The 14,311-nt window shown below is 40.5% G+C and overlaps 1 protein-coding gene across 3 annotated transcripts in view; it reads right to left on the bottom strand.

Annotated features, from left to right (window-relative positions):
* Window positions 1–374: 374 nt before the first annotated feature.
* The window catches only part of trim8a (tripartite motif containing 8a), an 89,719-nt gene continuing 75,782 nt past the window's right edge, over window positions 375–14,311 (bottom strand). For all 3 annotated transcript variants that reach the window (XM_059652960.1, XM_048551367.2, XM_048551368.2), the window contains exons 5-7: window positions 12,643–12,674; window positions 10,099–10,214; window positions 375–2,768 (exon numbers count right to left, since the gene is read on the bottom strand). In XM_059652960.1, coding sequence (XP_059508943.1) covers window positions 2,098–2,768; window positions 10,099–10,214; window positions 12,643–12,674 — 819 coding nt within the window. In that variant the 3' untranslated portion in view covers window positions 375–2,097. The remainder of the gene's footprint in view (window positions 2,769–10,098; window positions 10,215–12,642; window positions 12,675–14,311) is intronic.

Raw genomic sequence — 14,311 nt, 5'->3', positions numbered from 1 at the left:
AAGGTTCAAAGCTAGGTAGCACAGGTTTAAAGTGAGAGGGACAAGATTTCAAAAAGACCATATAGAGGTAACCTTGTCACAGAGGGTGCTGCATCTATGGAATGAGCTGCCAGAAGAAGTGATGGAGGTGGATACAATTACAACATTTAAATAGCATCTGAATGGAAGGGTTGAGAAGGATATAGGCCACATGCTGGCAAACGGGACTAGATCCGATTGGGATGTGTGGTCAGCACAGATGGAGTTGGACAGAACAGTCTGTTTCCATGCTATATGACTCAATCAGTTCTATCTTATCCTGTGACTTAAAAACCATAAATGAATTAAATTATAGTCCTTTTATACAGTTTTAAATAAAAGACAACCCTCCACGCTGCATGTATACATGTTTATTCAATGTCTTAAAAGAAGATATTGATAAAGTGACATGAAATAGGAGGTTAAGATAAACCCTGCATAACCTGGTAACTATAAGTATTTGAGAAAGACAAAATACCAACGGTTCTTGATTTTACTGATTACAATAGTTTTTCCAAACACTGACATTCACCCTTTTCTGCAGGGACAAAGCAAAACAGAGCTTTCGTGGTCAAATGCCTATGGACCATCACCATACACAGTTAAAATACAGCCAAACCTTGTTACAACAACCTTCTGTTATATCAATCTTTCCCCAGGTCCCTAACTGAAGCTCCATTTCAGTTTTAATTTAAAAAAAAGTCCAAGGAATTCAATCCCTTGATGAAACAAACTTTGTTGTAACATGCAGACCAGCAGATCCATCGGCACCATTTGTAATGAATTATCTTTCATTCTTTTGCCCAGTGTTAACTAACTGCACTGTGGTAATTGCTTTTACCATTCAGAGAACATCCTAGTGCCACTCTCATTGCTCGGATGCAGAACTGAAAACAAAAGAAAATAAATTGGTGAAGCATTTTTTCCAGCAGTCGGTGGTGAAGGAATGAAGTCAGAACTGAAGAGCTCAAACCTTGGCAAGGTGAAGCCCCCACCCCCACTGACAAAACCACCATGGGTTAATAATAATGAGGTTCCACTGTATAGCCCATTTATCACAATAGGCTTGAAAAGATGTTTGTTCGACAAACAGATCTTCAACCCTTTGAGCATTATTGTAACATGATTTCCACCCCCCAACCATTTTCTAGAAATAAAAACAGAACTCCCAAATACTCCAGTTTTTCTACAGAATACTGATTAAGAAATGTTCATCTTGTGCATTAAGCATATTCCCAATTATTTATCAATATATAGTTTACAGGACAGCATTTGCCAAACCTAAAATAATGTCTTTCTTCTAGCTAGCCAGGAACCCAGCCTGGCCAGTTTTTCACTTTGCATCGTAGTAGTCCCACTGTGATTTCTTTTTTTAAAAAAATTACATGATTAAAGTGACAGGCCAAATCTGCCATGCTCAATTAGGGTGCAATTTCCATCTCTAGGAAGCCAGAGTCACACCTTGAATGTTTAAAACATAAAAAAAAATTCTTCTTGGATTTCCTGTTCCACAACAGAAGTCCATACTCAAAGGGTTTATAGTAAAGGACCATTGGGTAACAATGACAATCAATGATTGAATGTCCTGCCTGACAACTTGCCACAGACAATCTTCCATTCAGTGTTGCATTACCTTGTGACAACTTCCAGTGTTAGGGTATCCTTTCCCCTTTCAGATCCACCTATTTAACAGGTCAGACAAATGGTGTCAACGCACATCAGCATAATTTGTGCTTCACTGTCAAATGGTACCTCTGTTTATTGCTGTTATTATTATACCAGAGCACTATCATGATTAACTAATATTAAACGCCTCTGCAAAAAGTGCTAAGAGTTTTCATATAAAAATTCTGTTATGGTTGTGGCACTCATGGCAGAAACAACCAAAGGAAGTCATTTAATACAGACATAACTCCATCTGTGAATGGATTACTAAACCAGCACTGGAATTCAATTGCACAAAAAAGGTTACATCATGTGCGGAATGTATTTCTAACTTCTTTTTAAGCAAATGATTTGAAATGAACATTTACAGAAAGAAGAAAAATTAAAAATAAAACATGAAAAAACACACACTGTTCAAAATGTATGGTAGACAGAATTTAGAAGATTAGTTTGCGGTGTAGTGTTCAGCGAAGGATTGGCCATATAGCCTGCAGTTATCTTGCCTGCAGTGTTGTTATGAGATGCCGACCCCATTCCATATGATATGAGGGACTGAGGTACCGAGGGAGCAGGTGGAAGAGCATGTGCGTATTCCTGCGATGTCACAGACCATGGGAAAGTGCCTGATCTGCTGTACGGCTGGTGTCCATTGTGGTTCGAAACAGAAGGCACACCAGAACAGTAACAGTTATCCACAGAGCAGACAAGGATTTTGCGCCCACCGTAACCGACTGACTGGGAAAGTACAGACTGCTGAGGTGGTGTGCCATTGGGATAGTGAGTTGTATTGAAGACTGGAGCTGTGTGGACGGGCTGCGGACCGCTCGTCAGTCCCACGATGTGTGGGGAAGAGCTGCAGGGCACAAGGGACTGTGCTGACTGGCCCTCCACGACAGACCCACCTTGGCCCATGAACTGGCTGGAAACATTCCCAGCCGTTACTTCCAGAAAACCATTATCCACAGCAGATGTTGTGGGCATAGGGAAAGCAGTGGAGTGCTTGCGTTTCTCTCCAGCAGCATTGGAAACGTTGCAGGTGTAAGCAGGAACGCTCTGCAGAAACGGAACAGGAGTGCTTATTGTCCCTGTTGAAGCACAGCACAAAGAAAAATGATTGGTTACGACCATTATTGCAAAAGCATATACACAAGTAACGTTGCTTGTTGCTCAGTAGCTGGTTTTACAACATTGTAACACTAAATACTGTTTGTTTAAGCTTCTGCTTCTCTTCAAAACCCTTTCAAAAGGATTCAGACTTTTGTCCAAATTATACAAGCTGCTTTTCCTGCTCAAATAAATGAACAATCACAGAAATTTTGCAGGACAGCAGTTTGGACTTTATAGGCATGTTGGAACCTCATTCTATCAAGCCCTACATTTACTGAAACCTATTGATCATCTGAATGCTAATGCTCACTGGAACTTTCCCAGTTTCTTCACTTGCCAACATTTCAATTAATATTTAAGCTCTGGCTGAAAATGAAGCAAAATACCAATGACCAGCTGGGCTTACAATCAGCACTTGGAGACAGTAAATACTGCAGATGCTGTAAGTTAGAGTCAATAAATGTGAGTTGGAAAAGCACAGCAGGTCAGACAACATCCGAGGAACAGGAAAGTCAACGAAATGTTGACTTTTCTGCTCCTTGGATGCTGTATGACCTGCTGTGCTTTTTCAGCTCCATATCTGTTAACTCTTATAATCAGCACTTCCTGACTCAACAACTTTTGGATTTGATTTCAATTTTAAAATGGGGCTCGTGTGTGCAATGAGCATGTGCGAGCTGTAGGATCGCATTCTGTCACCCTTCAGCACATGGAGACAGTGTCAGAGGAATGACACTTTCAAAAAGTAAGGAAGGTACAGAAACTGAATGAGTAAGGCCTCTAGGATCTCCACAACCAAGACACAGGCAAATTATTGGAATATAGTCTACCAAAATAAAAACCTTGCATTTCAATCAGATGAACATTCCACTGTTAATAGAATCTTTACAGGCAGCACTCATCATAAATATAACAGTTATTTCAATGGAAGAAAACCACATGACAAACTTTACAGCTCCCTTTTTAAAAAATTTTTGGTGCCTGTCAAGATGCGGACAACATAACACTTAATACCTATCCCAACTTGCTGTGATATGTGCAATATAGGACCGGACCAGCACACGGGTCAGACAAGGAAGTTGAAAGACATGAGTGAATCAGCTGGATTTTACTTGTTACAGTCTAACAGCTTTCGTGTTCAGATTTCCTGCTGCAATATCAGAAATTAACATGAAATTCCAATGGTACAATTTGTCATGGAGAGATCCGAACTCACACCCCAATAGGTTGTTAACTCATTGTTATCAATATGATGTAGTTGACATGATAAAGGATACAAGTGAAAACATTAAATGGGGAGGTGATGGCCTAGTGGTATTATCACCGGATTGTTGACCCAGAGACCCAGATAATGTCCAGGGGACCTGGGTTCAAATCCAGGAATTTGAATTCAATAAATATCTGGAATGAAGAATCTAATGATAACCATGAATCCATTGTCAATTATTGGGAAAAACCCATCTGGTTCACTAATGTCCTTTAGGAAACTGCCATCCTTACTTGGTCTCGCCTACACGTAACTCTGGACCCAAAGCAATGTGGTTGACTCTTAATTGCCCTCTGGGCAATCAAGGACGGGCAATAAATGCTGACATAGCCAGTGATGCCCTCATCCCATGAATGAGTGAAGAAAAAACAAAATTTTAAAAGGCCGACTAATTTAAAAAAGAAATGCCCAAAGGATATTGGTATAAATACCAGGGCAAAACAGCTATCTTTAACAATGATCTCAAAGCTGCTTGTGAATGAATACCTGCTTTTGAACTTGAATGGTTTAAAGAAAAAATACCCAGGTGACTGTCCCCTTTATACTTGGATTTTCCTTTAGTGGACGATAGCAGGGGGACCATATTTTTAATGAAGGTTCCCCCTAACTAGTGCATTTGGTCAAAACTGGTTCAAAATACTTGGGTTGTGATTATGGCGCTGTTTGGCAGATTGTTAGAATTTAACTATAGGATCACACTGGTATACCTTCCCCTCAATAACAGTATTCATAATAATTGGGAAGAGCTGAGAAACTCAAAGAAAATTACTGAATTTCATGCGTGTACTCAAGACAAGTTTTTTGAGGCCACACACTCTAAACTCAATTGGCTTGCTTCCATGTTTTAATGAGCCAAACGTGGATAAAATGTTCCTTTACTGTTGGTTAATAATTGAACAGTGACCAGTAATATGACCAAAATCAATGTGAAGTTTTAGAAGAAGAAATTTATTAACATTGCAGATTTTGGTAAAGTTAACTTTTACAGGATGAGACAGTTACAGATGATAGCAAACTGGGTCAAAACCCTTCATGGAGGAACCTATATATGAACTGAGAGTGTTCTAAGGAGAATGTACCTTAGTAGCAGTATACATCATTCAGGGCATCTGTGGAAAGGTGGTGCAGTAGTGGTGCCCCCAGCTCTGAGCTAAAAGACCCAGGTTCAAGTCCCACCAGAAGTGTGTCATAACAAAGCAGGTTGATTAATATAGGGTAACAAAGTGTAGAGCTGGATGAACACAGCAGGCCAAGCAGCATCTTAGGAGCATGAAAGCTGACGTTTCAGGCCCAGACCCTTCATCAGACCCTTTTCCGATGAAGGGTCTGGGCCCAAAACGTCAGCTTTTGTGCTCCTAAGATGCTGCTTGGCCTGCTGTGTTCATCCAGCTCCACACTTTGTTATCTCGGATTCTCCAGCATCTGCAGTTCCCATTATCTCTGATTAATACAGGGTCTCTGTGGCACAGCATACATGACTCTACATATGGCCAAGGAGTCCAGGTTCAAGATTCACATGCACTGAAGATATGTAATAATAGCTCAAAACTGATTCAGGTGAAAAAGGCTACAACCAAATAATATGAAAACCTTCGTCTAACAAAAGAGGTGACAATATAACATAATATCAAGATAACAGTATATAGATTACAAAGAATATTTTAGATTCAATGGATTGGAGGAAAAAAAAGACAGAAAAACAAATGTCAAGAACTGCATTGCGGAAATGAGAGAATAAATTTGCAAGAACATTTACCAAATTAACAAAGTTTGTGTGAAAGTAAAAGGCTGTTAGTAAAAGACAATGTTGTTCTTTTAAAAAGTTATTGCAAATGAAAATAAGGAAATGCCAAAGTAAATATTATTCTGTATCAAAGTAGAGGAAAAAAGATTAACATATCTAACACCTCAGATAAACTAAGCGCAAATCAAAGATCGGGAACCACTAAAATGATCAAAGTCAAGAAGCTAACATTGGAATGAAAAAACGGCAATGTCTGATAAATACTCACAACCTGATTAAACCTATCAGTGAAAACAAGGGATGTGTGTGAGGAAACTGCAAATATTTTGCAAAGCAAAACGTCAATTCACCAATGTTCCCTTTAGATTGGGCATGTTGTAATGCAACTCAGGGCAGGTGGGATTTGAAGCCAGATTGGCTACACCACAAGAGCCCCTTTCCTTTCGGCTACAAAATTGCAAAAATTTCTGTTCTTTGGGAATGTTCATAAAGAAAGCAGGAAATTATAAAGCTGCTAATCTAACATTTGATGTGGAAAAGTTACTGGAATCCATATTAAAGCATTTCAAAAAAAAATTCAGAGTTCATTAGAGAGAGTCCAGATAGAATCATAAAGAGAGCTTCTTTTCAGACAAAATTAATTCAATTTTGAGAGGAAATAACTAAAGTAGCAGACAGAAAAAAATGCCTACAATTATGGTTCATATGGACTTTCAGAAGTATTCTGATAAGGTTCCACACAAGATGTTGCTAGTTAAAAATAAAGCTCATGGACGCGCAGCCAAGTTATGGTCCTGTATTTTTTAATTTATATAACATAAAGACATAAACAGAGAGGGGGAGGGGAAGGGGGTGAAGTGGTGGAAAGGGGAGACAGACTAGGCAGGGGAGAAGAGAAGAGGGGAAGAGAAGTGAAGTGGTGGGGGCAAGGGGGCAAACAGAAGGTGAACTGAGTTGAAGAGCCGTGAGGTTACGCTGCAGCTCTATTAAAAAAAAAGCTCTGGTTAGGCGACACTTGGAATGTTGTGTTCTGTTCTGGTCACCTCATTATAGGAAGGATATGGAAGCTTTGGAAAGGGTGCAGAGGGGGTTTACCAGGATGCTGCCTGGACTGGAGGGCAGGTCTTATGGAGGAAAGGTTGAGGGGAGCTAGGGCTTTTTTCATTGGAGTGAAGAAGGGTGAGAGGTGACTTGATAGAAGTGTACAAGATGATGAGCGGCAAAGATATAGTGGATAGTCAGAGACTTTTTCCCAGGGCGGAAATGGCTAATACAAGGGGGCATAATTTTAAGGAGATTAGAGGAAGGTATAGGGGAAATGTCAGAGGTAGATTCTTCAGGGTGTGGTGGGCCTATGGAATGCAATGCCAGCAGTCGTGGTGGAGTCAGATAATTTAGAGACTTTTAAGCAACTCTTGGATAGGCACATGGAGGATAGTAAAATGTAGGATATGCAGGGTAGATTGATTTTAGTAGGATAACAGATCGGCACAACATCGTGGGCCAAAGGGCCTGTACTGTGCTGTACTGCTCTATGTTCTACATAGAAGGTGGGGGGAGGAGGAAAGGGGGCATGAACAGGTGAGTACTCTATTTGGGAGGAAAACACAACTGTGTTCCACAAGGATTAATGCAGCTTCAACTATTCATCATATTCATTTGTCACTTAAGCAAAGCAATAGAAAATATTTCCAGCTTTACCAAAGACACAAAAGATTGATGCTCATGATAAGCGTGGTTGGGAATATAAAATTACAAAAGAGACATTGATAGTAAAATAAGTAAGCAAAATAGCAAATAGATTTCAGCAAAGGTTGAGATCGAAGTCATCCTATCTGGATCAAAGAAAAGGTTGTATTCTTTTTTAAAAATGATGGGAAGCTAGGAACAATTTAAAGGGTACACTTACAGAACCACTTAAAATGTAGAAGACGGGTTCAAAAGATAGTCAAAAAGAGGCTAATGGAACATTAGCCTAACTAGAAAGCTACAATATAAACAGAGGAGGGACATTTGCTCCAGATCTGGCTTGACAACATGCAAATCATTGCGTGCAGATTTATGAGTCTAGGGAGGAATACAATATTATCAGATTTCCAAGGGTTAGGTTTTGTGGAGAATTTGGATATCATAAAGGTGAATGGACAATCTGTTTGAAGTTTCAGGATTTGGAGTGTGATGGGAAGTCTTTTTCCCAGTTGTGAAATGAAGTGTAGAACTGCAGGCTATATCCTTAATTAGACCTGTCCAACAAAGTATTAGAAAACACTTCACCATCCTTTTTTTGTGTGAAGAAATGTGTAGAATTCGCTCTCTGATTTGTCCACTGCACCCATGCCCTTTTCTAAATGCTAGCTTAATTACTAGCTCTAATGCAGAGATAAATAATCTTTTCTATGCAAGGATATTAACTGATTCAGAGTCCATGCTGGTGGATGGACTCAGGAAACATTCTGTAATCATCTCACTGAATAATTTCTCAAGTATAACAGGCCTGAGGAGTGAGCGGTATAGGAGAGATAATGGGAACTGCAGATGCTGGAGAATCCAAGATAATAAAGTGTGAAGCTGGATGAACACAGCAGGCCAAGCAGCATCTCAGGAGCACAAAAGCTGACGTTTCGGGCCTAGACCCTTCATCAGAGAGGGGGATGGGGTGAGGGTTCTGGAATAAATAGGGAGAGAGGGGGAGGCGGATCGAAGATGGAGAGAAAAGAAGATAGGTGGAGAGGAGAGTATAGGTGGGGAGGTAGGGAGGGGATAGGTCAGTCCAGGGAAGACGGATAGGTCAAGGAGGTGGGGTGAGGTTAGTAGGTAGGAGATGGAGGTGCGGCTTGGGGTGGGAGGAAGGGATGGGTGAGAGGAAGAACAGGTTAGGGAGGCAGAGACAGGTTGGACTGGTTTTGGGATGCAGTGGGTGCAGGGGAAGAGCTGGGCTGGTTGTGTGGTGCAGTGGGGGGAGGGGACGAACTGGGCTGGTTTTGGGATGCGGTGGGGGAAGGGGAGATTTTGAAACTGGTGAAGTCCACATTGATTCCATTGGGCTGCAGGGTTCCCAAGCGGAATAGGAGTTGCTGTTCCTGCAACCTTCGGGTGGCATCGTTGTGGCACTGCAGGAGGCCCATGATGGACATGTCGTCTAAGGAAATGGGAGGGGGTTAAAATGATTCACGACTGGGAGGTGCAGTTGTTTATTGCGAACCGAGTGGAGGTGTTCTGCAAAGCGGTCCCCAAGCCTCCGCTTGTTTCCCCAATGTACAGGAAGCCACACCGGGTACAATGGATACAGTATACCACACTGGCAGATGTGCAGGTGAACCTCTGCTTAATATGGAAAGTCATCTTGGGGCCTGGGATAGGGGTGAGGGAGATGGTGTGGGGGCAAGTGAGTGTGGTGGGGTTGGAGGGCAGCGTGGAGCGAACAAGGGAGTCACGGAGAGAGTGGTCTCTCCGGAAAGCAGACAAGGGTGGGGATGGAAAAATGTCTTTGGTGGTGGGGTCAGATTGTAGATGGCGGAAGCATCGGAGGATGATGCGTTGTATCCGGAGGTTCGTGGGGTGGTGTGTAAGAACGAGGGGGATCCTCTTTGGGCAGTTGTGACGGGGGCGGGGTGTGAGGGATGTGTTGCGGGAAATGCGGGAGACGCGGTCAAGGGCGTTCTCGACCACTGTGGGGGGGGGGGGGGGGAGGAATGTTGCGGTCCTTGAAGAACTTGGACATCTGGGATGTGCGGGAGTGGAATGCCTCATCGTGGGAGCAGATGTGGCAGAGGCGGAGGAATTGGGAATAGGGGATGGAATTTTTGCAGGAGAGTGGGTGGGAGGAGCGGTATAGTCCTGTTTCTATGAACAGACAGAGGCATATACTGGAGTATGTGGTGTCATAGCTATTTGTATAGACACACATAAAGCAGCAAAAGACAGACAGGGACACTCAAATCTGCAGATATATACACACATTCCTGTCAATCTTTTCCACAATAAATTCCAACGTCACTACTAATAATGAATTGTAACATCGTAATTATACCATTCTGCCTTCACTGCATTTATGCAACTCCCAATTCTCATCCGGTGCCTGCAGAGAAATTCCTCCCCTCCAACTAACTCTACTGCTTCAAAACTTCACAGTTTCCACTCAGCAATTAGTACAAATTCTAAGTATTCTAAAAAAAATTAATATATAGCTATAAAACTGTTTATTTCAGAATCAAGTTCAGCACAGCCTCTAACTCCACTTAATCTGAAGAAGACACTTGCTTTTGAGAGTACTTTTTAAAACAAAAGGATGCTCTACCTTCAAGCAACTTTCTGATGTGTTTTTCCTTCTTACCAATCTCACTTAAGAAAGGTTTTGGCTGGAGGTGACCAAATTTGGGAGGTGGCAATCCGTTTCCGGTACAAGCTTGAGTCCTTAATAAAAAGAAATAAAACATTTTCCTGTTGGTAATATGCAAATCCAGTTTTATAACATAATTTTGCAGCAATCTCCTACTCCGTGTGCAGTTTACAGTCAATAACATGCAATGATTACAGTACAATACTGGATTGTAATATTATGAAAAAAAACAAAAATATTCCTTGCAAATAAATTGCTACATTAGCTCTAGTAATATTTTTACCAATTAGGTTTAAAAAGTATTGTTATTTTACCAAGAACATACTGAAAATGAACAGAATGATTACCTGTAGAAAAACGTGTGCTTACCACTCAAAATGTTGCAAAATTGTTAAATACACTCAATCACGTTAATCTTGAAATGTTTCAGTAGTAAAGTTTTCATTTACATGCAGCTTCTTCGCAACAAAGATGATGACATTTGCATGCAAGACTACAGTAGCAACTACTGAGGTAGTAGTCAGAATTTTCAAATCTGGTACTATATACTTTCCTCTCTCAAATCTCAATATTAGATATTGTGATTGAGAATGAAGAATATTTACAATTTTGTACAGAAAATACATTCAACTTGTCACTGCAAACAGAACCAGGACAAGACATTGACATCACAGCTTGGAGCTGGAGGAACACAGCAGGCCAGGCAGCATCAGAGGGACAAGGAAGTTGGCATTTTGGGTTGGGACCCTTCTTCAAAAGGGTCCTGACCCGAAACATCAACTTTCCTACTCCTCTCATGCTGCCTGGCCTGCTATGTTCCTCCAGCTCCACATTGTGTGGTCTCTGACTCCAGCATCTGCAGTTCTTGTTTGCTCAGGACAAGACACTCTTTAGGATAATCTGCATTCTAAACTGAAATGGTGCAGAATAGTCAACATGGAGTCAACCAGCTAAACCTCACAGCTCTAAGATGATCGGATACAACAAGTAATCACTGGGTGGTTTCTACATATATATAACTATTCATTTGTTGCAGTTATAATCAATGATCTTGTACCATGAACATAAACTATAAGATTGCCATGTAAAGATACACATTACAGATGATCAAGGCAGTAGGTACAATGTAATGCAAAAACTACAGGAAACAAAGTTATAGTACTTTAAGCAGAATCAACACTTCACAGAAATGGGCATCTTTAAATAAGGCTGGCACTTGCAAGATTTTCTTTTGCGCAAATAAAATTTAAGGCTCTGGTGAAGGTTCATCAAGCTGAAACACCAACTCATTTTGTTACAGATGCTGGCTGGCCTGCTGAGTACTTTGTTTTAAAAGGGTTTAGCTTGTTTTACCGTAGGAATGGAGGAGAGAGAGAATGTTTTCAATCTGATATATGTTTAATTCCCCATACAGTTTGGGAAAATTCATTGTTACTAGACAGTTGTTACAGTCTTTTATCTAGTCTTTCACAGTTTCAATTCCTTTATAAATGGATGTGAAGCAATGAACAGGAGGCTGGCCAAAATCAGAATTTATACACACTATCAAAAATTCTGTGTACACATACACTTTCTATTAAACAATAGATTGTAAAACCTTACTACCTCCCGTTAAGGTCACACTTTCACAATTGCTGCCTTTATATTTATGACAATCCACACTGTAACTGCACCCTCCCACAGCAATAGTAATGTCACACAACTGTTTTACAAGGCTCCCACTTCATCACCTACATTTTAGAGCAGCCTTGATGAGCAACTAAACATCTCTACCTCTCAAAATATTCTACGTTTTGCTTCTAGACAAATTTTTCAAGCAATATAAAATCAACAAGAATATTTTAAAACACTCGCTTAAGAGCACATAAACTAGGAGTAGGCAATTCAATGCTGAGCTTGCTCCACCATTTGATATGATCATGACTGACTCATCTCAGCCTCAACACCAATTTCCTGCCCGCTCTCCATAACCCTTCAACCTATAACTAATTTTAAAAAATCTGTCTGTCTGCCTCCTCCTCAAGTGTATTCAGCACCCTGGCATCCACCATACATTGCAGTAGTGAAGTCGAATTATTCCCTGCTTCTAACCCTGCCTAACTTGAAGACTTGATCTTGGTCACATCCTGTGTGTAACATATTGAACATTATGACAGTATTTTTATGGGGCCAGTGGATGAAATTTGAACAAACCATGCAGAAAGACAGATCAGTTTACTTTGAAGAATCCCGAGTGGTTTTATTTATATAATCTAAATCTGGTGCTAAGACAGATGGTTTGATTTATAGGGCAAGGCTATACAACTTGTAATCTAGATCAATTAATAGAATTACTACTGCTATCAATAATAGCCCAAGTCGATTCACAGTTCAACATGTTCATCATATAGCATGCCATAAAAAGACTCATCAGGGCTGCTTTCAACATTATCCTACATGTAGATGGCCTGACACCCTTCACTTACAAATCATTCTATAAAATCTAAAAAAAATGATGCTTACCTTTCAAGTAAAATCTTTACTGATTTGGTATTCTGGGGGGAAAAAAAATGTAAATGTTATAATTAAGTAACATATTGAGTAGCCTTTTTAGTTGTTTTTCACATTAAACAATTATGTTTAAAATGAGAGAAGCAAAGTTAGATGTTTCCTGATAAAATCTTTTGAACATTAACACTCTGCCGTTAAAACTGAATGAACAGAACTGAAAGTCCTGTGATCAATAGGTTCTTCTCAAATAATTCTACATGCTCATTCTTGATAGTAAACTAACAACTTTCTAGTACTGTATACAAGATGTCATTATATATGCAAGAATCTGGACAGATGAGTAAAATTTGCAAATGAAGCTTAAATCAAGTCTCTCTATGCTTTTAGCCAACATTTCAGCATGGGCAATTTTCACAGGAATCACATGATACTAATCAACTGAGCAATGCACTGTCTGTAATTCTCAGAATATACAAGGTGTCTTTTTGATCAACTAATTCATTATCCAGGACTAAGTGCAACTGAGAATGGTCTGAAGTCACTAGTTGATTTTTATTTCCTCCTTTCAAATAGATTATCCAGGTCTCAGGTTCCTGCTGCAAGGTGTTTCAAGTATTCTCAAATAACTACAATAATGGATTATTGTGACCAGATAGAGAGCTCAGCAATTGCTACTGCGCAAGTGAAATTGGGACCAGAAATATCTTAATTAAATGTTTCAGAAGCAGTCAAAACATTACGTTTTCAAAGTTACAAACTGAAGAATGAATAATTTTCCTAGTGAGTTTTAGAGCTTACTTCATGGTTATCACAAGATAGTGACGAGTGCTGTTTTGTGTGCTATATAGGCAGATCAAGGAGGAATACCAAGTGTATTCTGCACTCTCTTCTGCAATTTTGCAGCTGCAGAGAGATCAGCATTAACATTTGAGGAGGTTCATTCAATAAGTGATAACAGCAGGGAAGAATCTGTTTAAGACAAAGTGTGGGGCTGGATGAACACAGCAGGCCAAGCAGCATCTTAGGAGCACAAAAGCTGACGTTTCGGGCCTAGAAGGGTCAGCTTTTGTGATCCTAGGATACTGCTTGGCCTGCTGTGTTCATCCAGCCCCACACTTTGTTATCTTGGATTCTACAGCATCTGCAGTTCCCATAATCTCTGATCACAAAGAATCTGTTTATATGTGTATTCAAACTTGAAATGTTCTGCCGACAAAGGCTGTTACAGGGGTGGGATGGATGGCTCTTTGATTGTGTTGGTTGCTTTCCCGAGGCAACATGAAGCATGGAAGGAAGGCTGGTTTGCATGACGGGCTGGGCTGTGTTCACAACTCTCTATAGAGGTCCTGAGAACAGCAGTTGCCATACCATGCCGCAATGTGTCCAAATAGGATGCTTTCCGTGATGCATCTGTAAAAGGTGTTAAGTGTCTTTGTGGAGATGTCAAATTTCCTTAAGCTCCTGAGGAAGTACAGGCATTGCTGTGCTTTCTTGACATGGGTAGACCAGAACAGAGTGTTGATGATCATCACTCCCAGGACCTTGACGCTCTCAACCATTTCCACCTCAACACTACCACTGAAGCAGACAGGTTGAGACCTCCATTGGAATGAAATCCCAAACAAGTCAAACAATAAAAATCTGCATCCAAAATTCACATGTCCACTGACAGTGGGCAGTA

Source organism: Stegostoma tigrinum, chromosome 20 (assembly GCF_030684315.1).
Source record: "Stegostoma tigrinum isolate sSteTig4 chromosome 20, sSteTig4.hap1, whole genome shotgun sequence".
Lineage (NCBI taxonomy): Eukaryota > Metazoa > Chordata > Chondrichthyes > Orectolobiformes > Stegostomatidae > Stegostoma > Stegostoma tigrinum.
This window is presented reverse-complemented; position numbering and strand designations above follow the sequence as displayed.